This window comes from Biomphalaria glabrata, chromosome 7 (genome assembly GCF_947242115.1).
Source record: "Biomphalaria glabrata chromosome 7, xgBioGlab47.1, whole genome shotgun sequence".
In the NCBI taxonomy this organism is placed as follows: Eukaryota; Metazoa; Mollusca; class Gastropoda; family Planorbidae; genus Biomphalaria; species Biomphalaria glabrata.
In genome coordinates this window covers 27,090,126-27,112,225 of record NC_074717.1, presented here as the reverse complement: position 1 = coordinate 27,112,225, position 22,100 = coordinate 27,090,126, and the positions used below count along the sequence as shown (strand labels likewise).

General features: G+C 35.1%; 1 protein-coding gene across 3 annotated transcripts in view; it reads right to left on the bottom strand.

The window, feature by feature from the left end:
• Window positions 1-20,535, bottom strand: part of LOC106070447 (protein phosphatase 1 regulatory subunit 16A-like) — a 47,168-nt gene extending 26,633 nt beyond the window's left edge. The window contains exons 1-3 of one of the 3 annotated variants that reach the window (XM_056034843.1): window positions 20,374-20,535; window positions 14,004-14,099; window positions 6,936-7,602 (exon numbers count right to left, since the gene is read on the bottom strand). In XM_056034843.1, coding sequence (XP_055890818.1) covers window positions 6,936-7,203 — 268 coding nt within the window. In that variant the 5' untranslated portion in view covers window positions 7,204-7,602; window positions 14,004-14,099; window positions 20,374-20,535. The remainder of the gene's footprint in view (window positions 1-6,935; window positions 7,603-14,003; window positions 14,100-20,373) is intronic. The other 2 variants (XM_013230362.2, XM_013230374.2) reach the window with 2 other exon arrangements.
• Window positions 20,536-22,100: the final 1,565 nt, after the last annotated feature.

Here is a 22,100-nt window from a genome sequence, read left to right as displayed (position 1 = left end):
AAAGAATTTTCTAGCAATCAGAGAACTCAAGTTGATGAGTTAGAAACTGTAAAACTATAATGCAAAACAAATCCACTGAATTCCATGAACATTATTCAAGTTTCCTACCGAGTCTAGCACCATTAGCTACTCTCCTTTCTACTGTACAGCAAGAGTACTGTACTGACAACCCAGTGTTCATCCAATTCTGCCTTGCCTCCAATACTTCCGTGTTTAGTGATGTTTAACAATTGGCGGCTTCTGGAACATCATCTAACCTCAATATTTTTCTCGCGATGAATTGGAACCAGGGACCTTTCGCTCAACAAGGAAGGGATCATCCGCCCAACCAATGTTCACCCCCCCCCCTCCTCCTTTTTCACCCAGACGATGGTGATTATTAAGTACTAATCCGATGACTGGTCACGAGGCCAGGTTGCTATTACAAGTCCCACTGAGGGTCTAGTTCTTGTTGACAGCTCAACGACTTACAGTTTGACAGTGATCAATGAGAAGTCTCCAGGAGAAAGAATAGTTTGTTACATGTAGTGGTGAAAGGTGTTCTCTTGGTCTAATCCAGCAAGCGCTAATGTTTAAAATGGAAATGGAATAGTCTACACTTACTAAGGCTCATGAACAGAATGGTTAATACAAAGTTTAAACCTAGGTAAACACTAGACATTTTTAAAGTAAATCTAATCTAATTAATTACCCAAGCGGAAAGAGAATGTACATCTTCTCTGTCTGTCAGCGTGCGTGTAGGTAAATGTGTGCTAGTAGGTCAAGGGATGGCAAGTGCTATCTGTAGTAGATGTTGCTGTATAGGTAAGACATAAGGCAGTACAATAGTTTTCAAATGTAATCAGTAACAATTGCCCAGAGCATTGCATGCATTGTAATTACGTTCAATGCTTCTTTTGAAAAGTTTGAAATGAGTGAACCAGGAGTGCTAATTGGGATAAGCTCCCAATGTCTATATAACACTTCACGTGTCACTTAAAAGATTCTGTTTCTACTAGCAAGTTAAAGGGAGATATTTGCTGCCTCTAAAACCGGGAGCTTCGAGGAAACGGAGCCGTCAGCCTAGGAAAGCAATCAGTCCAGGAGATGAGCACTTGCGTTGCAAGATTTCAGGAGTCAACCTCGAATACAGCCATTATGGATGATGCCAAGCCCATTGTTTGATATTTCTTTTGGATCAAACCAGCAAAGGTGAGAGAGGGACCTTGACACATGGGTAATTTTACAATTACTTCATCTAAGGTCCTCGCATGTGGATTTGACAGACAGAAGGAGACATACTATATAACAAAAGAGACTAAACTAGATCTGATGACAGTTTGCAAATGTTCAAATTAATTCTTGTAGCTACTCAATGAAAGAAAACATATCTCATGTGAAAAAACAAATACTAATAGATCTAGTCAATATATGCAGGAGTAAGTACTTGTAAGCTAACGTGTGATAAAAGAGAGTTTTGGCGCCATTAAACATAGCATATTAAATAAAGAGTGCTCAGTGTATAAGACAACTTTTGCCAGCTTGTTAGGGCCACAATGCATACTTAATTAGCAAGGCTGGTCGACAGTACAGCTCAGGTTGACAAGAAAGATGAAGACGGGGGTGTTACCATAGAATGACAATCTTATTTTCTTGGCTAGATGTCCTCAGCTGTCTACATTCAAGCGCAGACGTAAAGCTGGCTGGTGGGGAAAGTCAAATGAAAGCACGGAGGTACAAAACAACAACTATTTTTATCTTGCTAGCAACAGGAGAAAGTAACCGAAACAATAAACAGAGTAAGTTTGTTTTTACTTCAAGGGTAGGATAAAAGAATGCAAATACATAGGTTGAACATTGATTTGTCCTCAACACCAGGTTGTAATGAAGTTTCCTTTGAAAAAGTTAAAAATCCACTGTGGTCAACAAGGTGAGTATGTGGCCCAGTAACCCCGTTGACTGTCCTTGAATGATGCTACTTACCCGTTAGTATGACATCATCGTAGGTTGTGGAACTGAAACAGTGAAACTGCCTTCCAAGACAGTTCTACGGTTGTCGACAACTATGTAGTTATAAAATAGCTAAGCGTTAGAAAATTACGCCAGGGCAGTTCACGTTAAAGGGGTATCTGCTGTTTATTAATAAGATCAATGAAACAAGCAAAAGAAAAAAGAAAACTCTTTTAAAAAACAAAGCCTACTTAAGGAAAAGAACCGCTAATTATTGCCATTAATTTCAAGATGGCAGGGTTTAGCTCCCTTTCTGCTATATGAAGAACAATTAATTAATAACTAATGATTATTTAATTGGTTAATTTTGTTATTGATTCTTAAATTGTCGCCGATTATGAATAATTACGAATAATTTCAACTTGATCCGAGAATGGGAAGTGGGAGAAAAAAATGTAAAAAATGTTATTAGGGGATAAATCCATATATGCATCCACATCTCATTGAGTAACAGTTTTTCCTCTTTTTCTGATATCGAACCAAATAATACTAATAATTAATTAACTAACTAATTGATTTTAATTGATACAAGTTGTGTTAGGTACAACGAATAATTCTGCAAAGTTTCAACTTATCTGAGAATGGGAAGTGGGAGAAAACTCATGTTCAAACTTTTGACCAAACAGATTGAGTGGAAAACAAAAAGTACGCCGGTGTGTGCATTAAGTCATTTTAATAACGATTCCAGCGCCTTGATGAAATTGTAAACCCACCCCCACACACCACTAACTTCTTTATAACATCCCTATCTCCAATGCCCAAGTATTCCGCAGGAATAGCCCTTAAAACTACAACACAAATACACACACAATTTATTCTACAACACAAATACACACACAATTTATTCTTGAGGCGCAAGGTAGTTGTTACTGTGAGATTCTGACAAATTCAGGTACAATATATTTGTGATAACTCATCTCGTCGGAAAAAGAACTTTTTTTTTCCCGTAAAGGATTCATACTTAGGCTACTGCTTTCTCTTGGGATCCATAAGATCAAAAATTTACACGAAAACTACACATTCACTCAGTGTGTAAAGAGGTTCTGTGGGCCAGTGTGTTTCTTATCAATTGTATTTATAGGAAGCGATTAGCTTAGCTTCGCTAATAGGTTATATCTGAACCTGGTATCTATATTTAGAGTAGGTGGGGGCGAATCCACTGTACAGTGTAGGATGTTAGAGAAGTTTGTAAAAAAAATGTTTCCATTACTACTAAGCCTGTCTTAAAGTTGGAATTTCAACAACTATTTTTTTGAACTACGGATAGTAAATAATTCTTGAACGTTGATTTGGCTTGTCTGACATCAATATGAACAATGAAATCTCTTTGAAAAGACTTTTTTAAATGATGATGTTATAGTAAGTAGCCTAAATGTAAAAATTCATTTGTCCAGAAATACATGTCTTAGTGAGCCGACTTAGTCCAAGAAGTACAATCATTTGTCCAGAAATACATGTCTTAGTGAGCCGACTTAGTCCAAGAAGTACAATCATTTGTCCAGAAATACATGTCTTAGTGAGCCGACTTAGTCCAAGAAGTACAATCATTTGTCCAGAAATACATGTCTTAGTGAGCCGACTTAGTCCAACAAGTACAATCATTTGTCCAGAAATACACGTCTTAGTGAGCCGACTTAGTCCAACAAGTACAATCATGCAAATCAAAATGAAATGTGAATTTGTATTGAATTGAATCAAGATTAAAGTTAAAGCTCCAGATCTAATGCAGAGTTGACATTGACAGATGTTGGTTCAATTCTGAGACAATTTGACTAATAATTTAACTATCTATGATTCTATTCTAAACTGTCTTAATGGGGGGGGGGGGGTTATAACGCATCTAGTCGTACAACAGCATCACTTATGCTTTTGACGCATTAAGATTTAACTCCAATAACAATGATCAAAGAAAAACATGCTTTTAATGGAAGTCGTACTTAATATCAAGCGTTTCCTTTGCGGGTTTTCTTGCTCCAAGACAACCTATGTAGGCCTACTCTTGCTCCAAGACAACCTATGTAGGCCTACTCTTGCTCCAAGACAACCTATGTAGGCCTACTCTTGCTCCAAGACAACCTATGTAGGCCTACTCTTGCTCCAAGACAACCTATGTAGGTCTACTCTTGCTCCAATACAACCTATGTAGGCCTACTCTTGCTCCAAGACAACCTATGTAGGTCTACTCTTGCTCCAATACAACCTATGTAGGTCTACTCTTGCTTCGGTGGACAGTTCATTGAGAATAACAGTCTACGTGTGTAGCGAGACAAGGCAGAGAGAGACGTGACAAGTTTGTGAAGCCAAACTATAACATTTTTGGGATAATGAAATAACAGAATGAATCAAACAACATTTAAGTAACGAACGTGAAATGGATTGAACAAAAACAACACCATCATTCGCGTTCTATCCCATAAGAACATCAAATGAGAAAAAAAAAAGGTTCAATATAATACTTTCAACAATTAAAAAAAAAAAGATGTACTGATATCTGACTATCTTTAAGAGGAAGCCCTGTAAACAATCAACGACGATTGGCCCTCCAAAAAACTGTCTCTAAGTTCACGTGACAATTCAGTTAGCTGGGTTGACGTCAATTGGAAGGGGAGGGTAAGCCACCATCTTCAGATTGGTATTTATCTTTGAAACTTTACCCCACAGGAAAGACAGGAACCTCATTAACACCAAGAGCTTATTGAGTTTCACTAGAGAAGAATGCCCAACGGCTCACATGGGGAAAAAAACGTCTGTCCACTATTGAAGAGAGCCCAGGGTCCTACCGCTCAGAAAATTGATGGCTTAACAAGTTATTGAACAGGCTCTGGCTAAGGTCAAACGTCCACCTTTATGAATACTTATATATGTACTATATATGTACTACAAAATACCCCCCCCCCCTTTTGCCAATTTTAACATAATGAATTTTCTGACAGCGGTCGAGAAGGGGCATTGTACATTCGTTATTTTTGTTGACATTTTATAAATGACCTTGGACAAAAGACTTTTGTACATGCAATCTGCTTCGTTTCGTCTCTCATGCCTGCTCTTCTGTTTGTGTACAATATATAATGTAATAACAGAATGAATCAAACCCAAAGAAAAGTTTTATTATTAATAATAAAATAGATAATAGTAAAAGTAAAAAAAAACAACTTCCCCTTTCAGACCTTGTAGAAGTCATCTGTTTCTGTGGACCACTGTTAACGAGGGTGCCATGTGGCCAGCACAACGATTAACCACCTTTAATTTTCCCCAACTACTGTTGAAGAAATACCGGAATTCATAAGCGCCCCAAAGATTCCGAAATTAAAAATCTTCCCCAGGATTCGAAACCGGGACCCACGTTCAGAAGCCAAGCGCTTTACCACTCATCCGCCGCACCTCACGTTCTATCAGTCAGTGCACCAGACTCTTGTAAATAATGGTCCATACAGGTGAACTTAGACGACACTGAAGTTAGTGTGATACAATGTATGAAAGGTGAAAGAAATGTGTTTAGTTATAAAGGAAAAGTTATCCAAGTATTTTTCTTCATACAACAGCGATATATAAAATAAACCATTACAAAACATACGATCGTCATTGCAGCCTTAAAATCGGTGATTCTCATCTTTTCCCCAGGTAAGTACCCCTTACAGTAGATCTTTCCATTGATTCACTATGAATACTTCTCATTTGACTACACATAACCCGTTACAGATTTGTTTTGTTCTATATCCTCTCTAATAAGAGTGTGCCTTTCCCAAAGAAATGTTGCGCTAAATGATCAGATTGCAAGTCCATTACGACATGTGCTTCAGATCAAAGGGAAACGCTTGCAAATATTTCTTGAGTGAATCAATAGGAGAAACCAGAAGGCGATAGAATATTGTACGGTGTCTAGAAAAAGTCAAATCGAAATCCTTGTGGAATTACAGACCTACAGGGAAGATACATGTTTATGACACAGACGAGAAGCCGAAGTCTACAATCTATCATTGAGTTCTGTGACGTAGGCCTATTAACAGTGTTGTTAGATCATCAGAAATGAAAAAGTTATCTCAATGATGTTTCGTGTCATGAATGACCTACTTTAGGTTGCTTACACAGAGTTTTATGTCCAATGGACGTGGTAAGATAGTTTGAAACCATTAGGAAGCCAAAGATTCAATGAAATAAGGAAATAAGTAAAAGTTAGACATTTACGCTGATCAATTAGAAACCAAGTATGTCACTGTACGAAGTTTTGTAAAGAAAAACAAATTTAATTGCTCATTATTTCTTGGGAAAGATTATCTGGAAAAGACATAACCAGATTAGATGAACAGTGTATATGTAACCAGTCAATCTAGTCATATATCTAGCTCCTAAAATAGCACAGTGGATAATTTAACAAGCAAAAAAAAATGAATACTAACCCGCACAATCACTATTTTATCTCTCAATATTGCAATATTTATCTCGTCTCTTATATATAAAACAAAATTAATTAATAACCATTAATTAATTAAATAAATGATTAACTTTTATTGATTCGTGTATAATTCTTGAACAGACAGAGTGCGTTACAAGCGTTGTCAAAGAAGCACTGAGCTGACGATGTTGCAGAGAACTTCTCCATGCATGTGAGCAGTACAAAACTAAACAACACTAGGTTATAGGAGAAACGAAACACCAAAGTGACAGACACACCGCCAACAACTAGACAGGAAATGAGAACGAATTTCTCCCGAGTGTGGGCCAAAGTCGATGTCAATCATTTGACTTGTTCTGAACGTTTTGGAACTATTCAAAAAAAAAAGCTTATCAAAAGCGACTATGTCAACATGAACCCTTAAGTAATGAGTGTAAAAGTCATTTCTTTTCAACTAGCTATGCAAGAATCACAATTGATGAAATTATAACAAGAGAAATACGTTCATTTTGTAATCAACCTTTCATTTTGTCAAATAAAAATAAAAACTCACCTTCTTCAAGATCATTTCTGGCCGCAGACTCCAACAAAGCAATGTTGGCCACAAAGTGAACCCTATCTCCCTTGCGTCGTTTGGCTTTCTTCATGGAGTCCTGGGCATCTTTTTTCTTCTTCTTAGTACTCTCCTTCTCCAGCTGCTTCTCATACTGTCCCCACTTCTTGAGCTGCTGAGACCGTCTCTTTCTGGCATGTTTCAGCCTGTCTTGAGTAGTCATGCGCTCTATCGTGGGCATCTCTTGAACCAACTCGTAGTGCTCCATTGTGTCCTCCCCCCTCACAACACCAATTGACGTGGAAAACAAAATCTTTGGCTTTGAAACTGGACCTGTAAAACTAGCTCTCTTTGTAGCGCTCTATATCAGCGATAATCCAGATGTAATGGCCATAGTGAAATCAACAACACAGATCCTCAACAAAGAAAACTTGTAGAGCATCACAACGAGCAGCGATGGACGAGTCAAAGAATGTCTGGCTCCTGGCTCCACCAGTTATTCCGAAACTTCTCATGCCTAGGACACTTAGCAGTATCATTCCTCGGAACAGTACAAAACGATTGGCTTCTCTGTGCCAGTTATGCTAAAACAAGAGCGGTAAAGTGCCGTCAATGTGACCTTTACTGAGGCCATTACCATTTGGAACTGGTCACCATCCAAACTTAACTGAAAGTATAGAATAAAAAAAAAGATAGAAATCAATGCATGGCAATGCAACTATGATAATGTACAATTTGGACTGGCTCGAAGCTGTTTAGTAGGTAAATATTGATTACACTGTACATGGAATGGAGGAAACTGGTAAATAAAGAGACCAATAAGTGCTGACTTTTTGCTTGCGCTGTTTTCAGAAATAATTTACGACTCTCTGACTCTCTCTTTTTTTTTAAATTGTAATATATATATATATATATATATATACGTCTATAACAATTATTTCTAAGTTGGATGACTTAGTATCAATATAAAATTGTATCAGGCATAAATTGTTAAAAAACATGAAGTTTAAAAAAAAAATTGCAATATAATAAAAAGGTTAGAAAGTTTGTGTGGAAACACAAACTCGAAATCGGCCCCCGAGTGGTCCACTAGGCAGGTAAAAATGCAGGTTTCAATGTTTTCAGAAATAATATCAGAATGTTATTCTATTAAAGGCAAATGACAGAGAAGAATGGAGAAAGAAGGTTTGACAGATCTTGTGTGGTGCCCCAACAGTCCAAGCAGACTAAGGACAGGTGAAAGTGAAGTTAGATGGTAATCTGGCCTAACTGATGACATTTAATGATTATTTAATTGATCTAATTGTTTTGTAAAGGTTCAATCTCTTATTCAAAGCCTCAAGGAAAAAAAACAACATTTCCGTTCAAAAAAACTAAATTCCTATAGTTAAGTGTTGTGTGATGTCTGCGCCTCACTGTGTTCATGTCATAATATAAAGAACTACTTACCAATTGTTTTTAAAATATGTTCCACTTACAGAGTAAATAGAGTTTTTTTTTGTTTTTTTGTGTGTAAAAGTAGTAGTTAGTATGACTGAACTTACTTAACTTAGAAATACGATTGTAAAAAAAATCATTTTTTGACAGAAAATTTAAAACTCTTTGAATAATTGTGTTAAAAATATAGTAAATATTCGTCTCCCTCACTAAATAGCCTTCCGTGTTTGTTACTAATAATAGTGAATAGTTGTAAAAATTGTGTATTTTTATGAAAAAAAAACAACAACTGTTTGCATAGTTGATTTTAAAGTTAAATTTTTCGCTTTCAGAAAAGAAAAAGTAGCCGTTGCATCAGAGCTTTGAAAAGCCTAAAATATCATGATGTAGGATTTTCAATATATTTTCTAGTTTACGAGATCTAAACGGGACGGACGGACAGAAAGACCACACAAGACTAATAGCGTCTATTCCCTTTCGGGGGCCGCTAAAAACATAAAAAATACTTTAAAGAAAAAAAAGCCTATATTAAGCGTAGTTTTGTCAATTAGTTTGGATCAGTCATGTAATTAAATTTGTAACAGATCTAGATCAGTATTTCCCAAACCTTATCTCTAACGGAACACTTTACTTTGTAGAGAGGTTAACTCACGTGGTGGCCCACTAGTTCATTATCCCAGTAGTTCTTGGAACACCTATTCAAGGCTCGAAGAGCACTATGGTTCAGCGTAATACAGTTTGGGAAACACTGATCTAGACTAACAATTATAAATCTGTACGATTACAAATATTTTTTACCAATTGTTTTTATTTCATGCTAATAGCTTTCTCAATACACTAAGATCATATCGTGTATCTGGACCAGTTGGAACAGGATGGGCAAGAAAGAATGGGGCCATCTTGGTAATCGCTTTTTTAAATGCATTTATGAAAAAAAAAAAGGTGAACGACCTGAATTCGAACTCTGAGGGCTAAAGCCTCATCAAGCCAATACACTAACCGCTGTGCCGGGGGGGGGGGGTGTTTGTGAAAATAGAACGTTCAATAGTTATCTATTGTTAGTTTCAAACTTTTCTGTCTACAAAGTGTAAAAGGGACTAATTTAACTTATACCACCTTATCAGTCAATAACAATTTCTTCCCGTTTTTTCGAGATACCAAAAAAAAAAAAATTAATTGCCACCAACTTTTCTCCAACTAATGTCAGGTACCCATTACATCTGGATGGACTCAAGAGGTGCCCAAGGATCCCAAAATTAAAAAGTCTTCACCAGGATTCGACCCAGAACCCCCGGTTCGGAAGCTCAACCACCCCCGCTTCCCCAATAGTTTATTATCTAATTTGTAATGTTTTTATTGATTTGTGTTTTGTCTGGTAAAAGACACAATAGTGGGAGAGTGGGACTTGATCCGAGATTGGGAGAGTGGGACTTGATCCGAGATTGGGAGAGTGGGACTTGATCCGAGATTGGGAGAGTGGGACTTGATCCGAGATTGGGAAAGTGGGACTTGATCCGAGATTGGGAGAGTGGGACTTGATCCGAGATTGGGAGAGTGGGACTTGATCCGAGATTGGGAGAGTGGGACTTGATCCGAGATTGGGAGAGTGGGACTTGATCCGAGATTGGGAGAGTGGGACTTGATCCGAGATTGGGAGAGTGGGACTTGATCCGAGATTGGGAGAGTGGGACTTGATCCGAGATTGGGAAAGTGGGACTTGATCCGAGATTGGGAGAGTGGGACAAATAACTTTTCACCAGACAGACAGAGTCAGCTGATAGAAGCTTTTTTTTTTAATAAAGTGAATATTTATAACTACTATACACTAAGATGTTAACATTGTTTCTACAATGGAGACTGCTCTGATCAAAATGCAAAAGGAAATATGACTGAAGCCTAGCTTTTGAAGTTACCTTACAATTTATTTATTCCCTTTTAGGCCAATATTAAAAAACATACTAAGCAATCTAAAAATAATATATATCATATGACAATCTTTCTATCACATCGCTGTCTCTAGGTGTGAGTGAATAAACTATATAAGCGATGCCCAAACTACGACCCGCGGGCCAGGTCCGGCCCGCGATGTGCTTCTATCCGGCCCGCGAAAACATTGGGAAAAAATGTAAAAAATTAGAATGTAAAAAATATTCTCTTTAAGTTAGGAATCTCACTCTTTCTTTGGTGAATTCCATCTTTGGGTTTGATATTCTAATAGTCATAGTAATTTTTTTTTTTGTAAGAACACAAGTGTTTTTTTTTTTGTTTTGTTTTTTTATGACGATAAAACAGCTATTTGTAATTCTTGGAAAATTCCGCTACTGTCTTGAGCTAGCTTTTTCCTTGACACCTTGTGGGTGCAACACAGAGTATCATTAATGCATCGTTTTGGGTCGTGCTCTTTTGATATCAAAGCAATTGGTACCGTAGTGTTTAACGTTTGTGATTGAATGAAATGGGAGAGAAACGAAGTGGACTCTGAATGTAGAAACCTTCAAGAAAAGTTGGACAGATCTTTACTTTTTTTTGTGGAATGTGATAGTAAGCCAACATGATTTGTAAAGAAAGTGTGGCTGTTTTTAAAGAACATAACATTAAAAGGCATTATGAAACCAAACACATAAACACAAATGGTGGCATTCTTGGTTTGGGCCGCGAAGACAAGATTGCCAAGTTACAACTAGAGATTGGGAATTGACGAGAATATTTCACAAAAAAGAGACAAGAAAATGAGTCGGCGATAAGGGCCAGTTACAGAGTTGCTCAGATCTTAAGTAGAGTCATGAAGTCTTTTTCCCATAGCGAATATGTAAAAAAAAAAAAAGTGCTTGCTAGCAGTGATGGTAGAACTGTGTCCTGAAAAGAAGTAATGCAGTAGAAGCTGTCAGCCTTTCTCGCATGACAATTACACGGCGAGTTGAAGATATGCGTGAAAATCTCCATTCACAATTAAAAGACAGGGCAGCAGAATTCGAAATGTTTTCTATTGCCGCTGACAAGTCCACTGACACAACTGATACCGCGCAACTCTGGGTATTTATTCGCGGTACAAACAGCAATTTTGTATTAAAAGAGGAGTTAGCAGCTATGCGGAGCATGCATGGGACTACAACTGGAGAAGACCTGTTCAAAGAAGTGTCAATCATAGAGGACCTTGCTCTTCCTTGGAATAAATTAGTTGGAGTGACTACTAATGGCACTAGAAATATGGTTGGATGTCACAGCGGACTGACAGCAAGAGTTATTTAAAACGTTGTTGAGCCAAATGGAACTGAACCCCTGCGGCTTCACTGCATCATTCACCAACAAAAAATCTCTGTGGAAAGGTTTTGAATCTGGACCATGTGATGAACTACAAAGGAAAGACATCGATTTCGCATGTGTATTCAGACATAAGCGCTTTCCAAACAAAATTGCAATTTTTCATTCAACAGGCGGAAAGGATGCATCTTGTCCACTTTCCAACCACTCTACAAAATGAGTTTTAATATGTCTTCTCCGAAAAAAAAAAAAAGAATGATCCAAGTTTTGAGGCTTTTGATGGATAATTTCAGTGAAAGATTTGTGGATTTAAAAAATGAAATCAGTCTTTTTGAAAATCCGTTGGCTGCCGATGTGTCAAGTGCCCAGAGAGATCGGCAACTGGAACTTGATTGACTTACAAAGCCAGACATTCCTGCTTGACAAATTTAAAGTGATCCAGACTTCTACTCCATGTTACCTGCAGAAGCGTTTCCCAAATCTTCGAAAACAAGCGCTAAGGATGATCACAATGTTTTCAAGCACTGATTTGTGTGAACAAACTTTTTCAATGATGAAACGGGCGAAAACCATGTGACGTAATCGCCTCACGGATGAGCATCTAGATTCAGTGCTCCGAGTTGGTGTTTTATCTATGCAGCCAGATATTAAAAAAATGAATTTGGATAAACTTCAAGCATCACATTAATTTATGTAAGTAGGTCCACAATTAAAACTATTAAAAATAGCTTATTGTATATTTATTTTATTTTTTCTCTTTTTGGTGATATGGCCCGCGACACAAATGCCGAAAATTAAAATGTCCCGCAGACCAAATAAGGGTGGGCATGGGCATCGCTGAACTATATAATTGGTAGACCAAACCAGGTTTTGAAATGTCCATATCAATTAGCCAAACTTCAAAGGAACAAGGAAAACACATGGCTATAAGGGCAGATTGTGTTCAGATCAGTCGCTGTAGTTAGTCACTCTATACTCCTGTAGATATTGATCTATTATACCTTGTTTACTAATGTATTGTACTTTTCCTTTTTAAATGTTTCCTCACCTCTATATTAGATCTATAAAATTAATGCATTTTTTTAGTTTAACTGTGACAAGAAAATATCTCACTATATGAAATCCTTAGCCCTGCCTCACTCTGATTTGCTACTATTTTTCCAACCTAGTATTATTAAAATTTGAAATTTTACAAAGTTATTTACTTATATTAATACATAGGCATTTTCTTTATTTCTTTGAAATTGAGATTGGGGCCCAAAGTGATGGCTGTTTTTTTTTTTATTGTTTCATTCTGATACATTTAACGGTTAAATACAAATATTTATTCGCATACTTTAATAAAAATCTAAAACATTGTACTTTTGGTTATGTAAACTCACAATTGTATCTATCTATTTATATATTTGAGTACATTGGCCAAATTCTGAAACAAAAAGCCTATTACCTTTTTTTTTATTAATTACAGATTGAATATGGTCGAAAAGAGCAATGTCACTATTGATAACAAAATGAATATATTTTCGTTCCCCCCCCCCCAATATGAAATAGCTGTATAGACATTTATTTTTGTGTAGACTAATTTATTATAGTATCAAATGGAATGCTATAAAAGACAGTGATGCCAAACCTTTTATCAATATCATCTAGAGGTCATATAAATATATCATATCATAATAATAGCTGCAAAATACTATTTCAACTAGGTGAAGCATGGATATTGCCTACAACTAACTGGGAAATGTAAGATGTGATGATTAAATTGTGGAAATGGTTGTCTCTGTACTAGTGTTGCATGAGAGAAACAAGGCAAAGAGTTACAGTAATCACTTTGACAAAAGTGTATTATGTGAGAGAGGAGATATAGGATGAAAAAAAAAAAATGTTCCTGCAAAATAATCAAGATTACTAACTATTTCTACATAGCAAAGCATGACATCAGCTAATGTAACATTTAAATACAATATGACCGCACTTACAAACAGATGCATTAAGCTGATTAAATTCTTATGGTAAAAAAAAAAAATGCCTAACACAGTTAGACCTAGATGTGATGACTCAGTACAAAATATCTAAAACATCTTTTCAATAATGAAATTCCTAGTTATTTGTTAGTTTTTTTATGAGTTGTTATAATAGAACATCGACAAGTTAATTACTATCAAATTAATGAAACAATTAGCTGTTTACTTACTCCCAACTGCATGGTGACAGTGACAAATGTGCAGGTTTATTCTAACTCTAAATGAAGTATTGATTTTTGTTTTCTTTTTTTAATAGCAAAATAGATAGAGAGAGAAATTAGATCTAGAAGCATTGCATAAACATTTCAATATTGATTCAAATTGAAATAACACTTTTAAAACTCACATTTTTAGATGCCCCCATGTGAGAGTGTGCCAAAATAAATCCCTCTGCCAGCCTACAAAAATCAGTGTCTACCAGTGTCAACCTTTCTATATGGATCTGAAACAAGGATTCTATACAAAAAGCTACTAAGATTTTTTGAAAGCTTTCACCAAAGATATCTATATATAATGTATTGCATCATGGATCTAAGTGTACTACTAAATGGTGTCAAAGTTTTGTTTAAATTTAAGTCCAAAAGTGTTTTTAAAGCTTATATCCACTCACTCTGTCTATCTGTCTGGTAAAGAGTTTGAACATGTTATTTCTCCCACACCAATTCTCGAATCAAGTTGAAACTTTGCACAATTATTTCTTGTAGCTGAAAAAACAAGAATCCATTTTTTAAAATAAACCAATTAGGCAATTAATTATTTTGTTTGGTATTGAATAAAGGAAAGAAATTGTACTTGATGGATGTGGTGATACAAGATGACTTAGTCCCCTCTATATTTTGTCACTTAAAAGTTTGAAACTAACAATAGATAGCTAAGAAACATTATTTTCATAAGCTACCACAATGTTTAGTGTATTGGCTTGAACTTTCAAGTTTGATATCAAGTTGTACAATATTTTTTTTATATTAAATACATTTCAAGCTATCACTGTAAACTTCACCAAGATGCACCTTACTTTCTCCAAACTAATTGATATAATTACACTTAATATAAGGTTTGTTTTAAAAAAAAAAAGTAGTTTTCATATTTTTCTTGTTACAAAACTTATATCCACTCACTCTGTCTGACATACTGGTAAAAAGTCTGAACACATTATTTCTCCAACATCCTTTCTAAGATCAAGTTGAAACAATGCACGCAATTATTCAATGGTGAATACAATTTAAAAAAAAAAATATATTAACCAATTAGTCAATTACTTACTGGGAATTAATTATTTTGTTTGATGCCAACAAGGGAAATTAATCCTTCAGTTGTTGTTTTTTTTTCACAGATATGGATAACTATGTAGGTTTTAATCCCATTAGATAATTGTACACTTTAGTTCTCCCACACACTTTATCAGATCAAGTTGAAACATTAAGCAATTATTTATTATACCAAACAAAACATGAATCAATTAAAGATTGGTAATAAATTATTTTGATAATAAAAAAAAGAAATAATTTCTACATTTTTAGAGATATAATGTAAGTAACACATCTTTCCCTTATATAACCTTTGTTTTTTTTAAGAGTATTTTTATATTTTGCTTGATTGATTATAATTTTAGCTGATATATAAAATAATTTAGGGTATTTATGTGTTCGAGTACATTTAGTTTTATCACAAATATGTGGCATTATACATCTTGATACACAGTTGTGGTTACAGATTGGGCATCTGTAAACACCAGGCACTGTTGAACTTTCAAACATCTTTCTACCTCAGGTATGTATGTGATCTGCAAACCAGGACCTTTCCTTTATGCTTACTCTCCATGTGGATCCAACAAGTGCCACTTTTTAAATGCTTTTGTCATGCTTACATACATCAGTATACCTTATAAGTGGGTGACAAGCAGCTCTCCTGCCTTCTGATAGATCACCATACAGAATGACATGTGGAAGTTGACCTTGTGACATTCTGAGAACATGTCCAAGCCAGCCAAAGTGTCTACTACTAGACAGAAGTCCTGGCATCATACTCCTCGCAGCGCAGCACTTCCTCATTTTATCTTGCCACCTTATTTTTTACAAATCTATCTTAAGCATCAGGGTGAAAGATATTCAGCTTTTTTCCTGTCAAGTGTAGGTTGACCATGTTTCACTACCATATAGCAGATTGCTCATCACACAGGTCCAGTAGACTGTGTCAAGGTCGAGGCAGCCTTCCCTATGCCTTTTTTTTGATCTCCTCTTCTAGAAACAGGTCATCTTGAATTGTGGATCCCAGATAGCAGAATTCATTAACCGCATCCAGCTTGCTATCTTCTATGAGGATGCCGGGTGGTGCTGTAACAGGTGGTCCCATATCATTTGTTTTCTTCTTGCTAATTGTTAGGCCATACTCTTTACAGGCCAGATTGAAGTGGGACAATAGTGACTGAAGCTCCTCTTGTGAGTGTGGCACTACTGCTGCATCATCCGCGAATAGCAAATCTCTTATGAGGGTGGTTCTAATTTTAATTTTGGTCCTCAGTCTGGCAATATTTAGAAATTTGCCATAAAATCTGGAATGGAGATAGATGCCTCCACTGTTTATACTGAACCTTTCGGAGCAGGCATCGTTGAACTGTACAGTACCCATCATATTTTGGTGAAAGGATACATTTACATTTATCAGCTTGGGTGGCCAACCTATTATCTGTAAAATTTTAAAGAGGCCTCACTGCTAACTAGATTGAAAGCCTTAGTCAAGTCAATGAATGCGATGTACAAAGACATGCTTTGTTCTCTGCACTTTTCCTAAAGTTGGCTGATTGAGAAAATCATGTCAATTTTCCAGCAGACTAGGGCTCTGGTATTGGTAGTCAGCAAGGTATTGTCCCATACTATTTTCTGTAGCCAAGACATAGTGCATTTGCCTTGGCTATCTTGTTGTGAGGTGTAGTGCCTGTGTTCTAAACTAGTATTTTGGTCTTGCATTGGCATGCAGCAGATAATTTGTCAACCAGGGTCTGAAGCTGCAGAGCAAATTCAGCAATAATAGCTGCATCAACTCATCCAACGCAAAGAAATCTTGTTTTATTCATTCTTGTTGTTTTTTCTTTTTAATCTTGTGGATTCTTAATTTATTATAATTTCTGGCCAAAGAGCTAAACATGTTATAGTTATATCAAAATTTAAATCTAACAAAAAAAACTCCAATGCTGCTGTAGTAGAAGGGGTAAAGTTTTGGAATAGAACTCATGGTTCTTAATTGACTAATTTAAAATATCCTTTGCTAAATAGAATTTAATGGGATTTGCATTATAATGAAAAATAACTTGATGGAGACAACTCTAAATGTTACTGTTGAATAAAACTATGGAAAGGAACAGAATGACTAATGACTAATTATTAAAATCATAGCACTAATAATTTTTTCCCCTAATCAGATTATGAAATGTCAAATTTTAGTGATATGACAAGCCATTTTAATGCCAGGCATATCAGCTCTAATTAAGTATAAATACTAATTGTTTTAAAAAGGAAGAATAAAAAAAAAATAATGTAGTAGGAAAATATCTATATCATGTTATATTATCTTGAAAATGTGTTTGCGTCATCTTAGAAGTTTTTATTTTTACAACTTCCCGGTGACAATAAAAAGTAAATAAACTAAATCTTGCCCTACTTTCTGAGCCTGTCCTTATTATCTAAGTCGTTTATCACAATCATATCTCTATAGGTGGTTTTCCCAACTACTTTTTAATTAGTGTCAATGATCTACTACTGATGACATATCATTATCTTCTCAGGAAGGAAAAAAATAAATGTTATGTCATTTAAAAAATATAAACAAGTAAATTAGATGTAAACTGTAAACTTAAAAGTACATGCTGACGTATTCACCAAACAGAAAAACATTTTTTAAAATACTTGAAAAAAAAAAAAGCTTATATTAAGTGTAGTTGTATCAATAAGTTTGGAACAGTCATGTAATTAAATGTGCATGATTGACTAAGACATAAAAAATGAATGTTTATATGATTGTTTTTTTAAATGAATAAAAAAAAATGTTTCGCTCAAGTCTCAAAGAGTCTTCAGGGGGACTAATTCAACTACCATATCTGTCAAGTACAATTAGTTTTCCTTGTCCAAGAAAAAAACAAAATAATTAATTACCAATAGTTAATATTACTAATTTGATTGGATATTTTTTTTATTGATTCTTGTGTTGTCATTTTAAAGAAATAATTGTGCAAAATTTCAGCTTAATCTGACATTGGGTGTGGGAGAAATAATGTGTACAAATGGGTGTGTGAGAAATAATGTGTGGTCTGGTACAAACCCTTTATCATAGTGTCATACAGACAGAGAGTGAGTTGATATGAGCTTTGTAAAAAAAAAAAAAAAAATTCTACAGTAACATTAAAAATTTTAGATAATTTTACAAGAAAATAATCTTTAAGATTATTGCAATTATAAACTTTTTTTTTTATTATTATTATTTTTGTACAATCACAAAAAAAGTTTACAAAAGATAAGATCTTGGACTCAATTTACTATAAATAAAATAATGCACTGTCTTGACTCAGCATTTATTAACAAACCCCTACATTTAGTTATTAATGCATCAACAAGTTATTTTTGCACATCTATAGCTATCTATATATATATATATATTTATTACATACATGTAACATAGATTTAGATATTTTCCAAACTCTAATGCCAAGTAAATCCTAACCCTATATCTAAACACATGCACACAGCATATATATATATATATATATATATATATATATTTAAATAGCCTACCAGTATATAAACATATATAATGTATATTATTCTTATCATCCCAGAATGCTAGAATCTAAATTTACAAATAGATTGTGTATAATGTACTAGAAACTAGTTTTTAATTTAACACTACTTCAGTGAAGTGATTTATTTAAAACTAGTCGACGGCAGGGTAGGATACGCAGCTATTTTGCATGGCCACTGCAATCTATGCGACCGCAGTGTGCCCCGCACTTTCATAGGAACAGCACTAATTCTAGGTGTATAAATTATTAAATTAAACCATTTTATAACTTATATAACAGATTTCCCCTGGCCTCCTGTTGATTTACCAGGAGCTCCTGGAAATCTCCTGAAATTGCAAAATATAAGAAAAAGTTCTGGAAATAGCTGGAAATTATTAACATCTTTTAAAAACTCATACAAATCTCCTGAAATATATTGACAAAAATTGTCATTTTGGGGTGTCATTCAATATGGAAAACACCAATCCTACGCGTGATAAAAAAAATGGCATTACGCATAAGCCGTAATTGTGGAATCTGATGAAAGAGGCTTCTTGTGCCTCAAACTAATGAAGAATTACTTGAGGTCAACAATTCTCATAGATAGATTGAAACATTTGGTAATTCTTGCTATTGAGCGTGATCTATGTAGGAAACAGAATTATTATGATATATACTGTATGACTATGCCACACGCAAGGCTTGTAAAGTAATTCTGTATGTAGTAAAGAATGAATAAAATGCAAAGACGAATTTATTTTGTAATACAAACTCTAAATTTTCACTTAATATCCGCTTCCCTACCCAAACTTGGCCCAGCCAAATTCGTTTCACATTGGGCCCCACAATGGGTATGTCCGGCCCTACTTTTTAGTGATCTGATGGATGAATACAGAGTAGATTACTTGTTTTCTTTCCATGACTTCTTGGTCACAATGGTTAAGTCCGGCCCTGCTATTTTGTGACAGGTGAATACTACTTGTTCTCCCCCCCCCCTCTTTTTTTTTTCGTAGGGTGACTCTAGTCTGTCTGACTTGCAGAAATAAAAGAGTGATCTTTCCTTTAGTGGTGTCCAAACTCTTGACTCTTGAGCAATGAAGAAAATTATATTATATAGATTATTTGCATATATGATATACTGATATTATATAGATTTATAGTCTAAGTCTAGTAGATCTAGATTCTATAATCTAATTTCTAATCTAATATAATCAAGATCTATATCTAGACTAGATCTATAGATTAGACTTTAGACTGGACTAGAGGTCTAGATTTCTAGATCTAGATCATGCTATTAAAAAAATGGCTATATGATATAGATCTAGAATCTAGATCTATCTAGATTATTCTAGATTCAAGATTTAGACCTAGTATGATGATATGTCTATAATCTAGTTATCTATAATTATTAAATAATGATTAGATAATCATAATCTCTCTATCTAGATTATTCTAGATCTATATTAAAATATTTTAAATTATATTTAATAAATAATCTAGAGACTTTAGTAGAGACAGAGAGGCAGGGGTCAGAGTATTCTAGCAGAATTCTAAGCAGATACTCATCTAATGTCTAATGATCTAAGTCTATTTATAAATTTACTATTAAATATTATGATTAAACAATAAAGATGAAAAATTTATAAAATGAAAGTATTATTTTAATTAATTAGATCTAGTGTACAAATAATTAACATTGTTTATTTGTTATCGTGAGAAATTTTATTCATGTTATTTCCTTGTCAACATGCTGAACTGCGCGACACCAAAAGTAGGTCACTTGTCGTGTTATCTGGATTAGACTGTAGCAGTAGCCGAGTAGCACACTCAGTAAGCACAGTCAGTTTGTAAACTAAAACTAGGCTATAAATTGTGCATTCTTGCTTTCAGATTAAAAAAAGTAGGGTTAAAATAGAATTCCATAATTAAAGTGCATAAAACTTACCTTTCTTTTTTTTACAATAAGTACATCACAAAAATATAATGATCCTTATACTTTTGAATCACTTTTATGACACTTCTCAACTGCGACAAATCGGAAATTTACGTCCTCTTCCTAGGTTAGTTGAGATGGCGTTCTCGTCGTTGGCCTGGTTCCGGTCGGTAGTTTGGTCATGTGACTCCAGGTGACTTGGCTGACAGGTAGAAGTGGGTGTGTACTAGGTCTAGATGCAAAGAAGTAGGCCCCTATGCGTAGATAGTTTTATAATACGATCTTGTATTTTGTAGCAAGATTATAAACTTTCAAACATTCATTTTTCCTTTTAATTTTTTTGGAGGGGATCTAGATCTAGACTCTAAATCTATCTTGGTCGAATTTTATTCGTGAGATTACATCGGACTTTTTGTTTATTGCTTAAGATTCGAATCATAAGATGAAAATGCTAAATGAATAACACAAATTGGCCTACTGAGGTTTCCTTTTAAAAAAAAAACAACACTTCACAAGACAAGCCCTCGCCTGAACCCCCACCCCAGGGAAAGATGATGAGGACACTTCAGAAATACAACGGTACGCGCCTAGCAGAGGACAAGATGTGGAGACTGTTGGAGAGACTCACCAAGGCTGGACCACAGGCAGAGATGTGATGTATCATGATGAGATTAAGAGTAACAAAAAAACTTTAACAAATAAAAGTTAGTTATTTTATTCATGGTAGGCTAAACGGTTCAGTCACACAGACTAAAAACTCAAACTATCTAGGTGTAATAATAAATGAAAATACATTGTCTATTTATCATTTATGAAATTATTTTAAAAATCAAACAAAACATTAGGGTTTATTAAAAGAATATTTTACAAATCAAACAAGACTATAAAACTAAAATACTATTTAACTTTAGTTAGGCCAATATTGGAATATGCATCCTCTGTTTGGGATCCCTCAAGAAAACACAAAGAAACTAGAACAAATACAAAATAGAGCAGTGAAAACGAATTTTCCAATTTAATTAGAGCAGTGATGCCCAACCATTTTCGGCCGGCGGGCCAGTTTAATTTCCGACACTCGTGTCGCGGGCCACATCATCGAATAGATAAAAAAAAGAAATATTAATAAACCATTTTATATAGTTTTATTATAAACCCGTAGCACTATTTGGCCTACGTACACACGTATGGCTATTATGTAAGATCGGTTTCATTTGTTTTATTAGTGAAACGTTTGTCTACTCAATGAAGTGCTTGTAAACATGTTTAGGCGGGCCGGTTAAAGCCACTTCGCGGGCCGGATCTGGCCCTCGGGCCGTAGTTTGGGCATCACTGAATTAGAGTAACACCATTAGTAAAATCACTAAACTTAGAGACACTTCAGGACAGAAGAATGAAAAGTATAATCTATATATATAATTCTCTTCATGGCTCAAGAGTTTGGACGAGAAGAAGTAAAGGAAAGATCACTCTCTTATTTCTGCGGATATATAGTCACCCCACAAAAAAACATGAGGGGTGGGGGAGAACAAGTATTCACCGGTCACTACGGATGGCTGCCTGGTCGTGCGGTTTGCGCGCTGGACTGCCGTTTGGATTTATCAAACCCTGGCCGCTCAACTCTGAAGGAACATCCTAAACATGCAAAACATTTTACAAACAAACATTTTACAAACACTAAATGGCAGCGCCGGACTTAATCATTGTGACCAAGAAGTAATGGAAAAAGAACAAGTAATCTA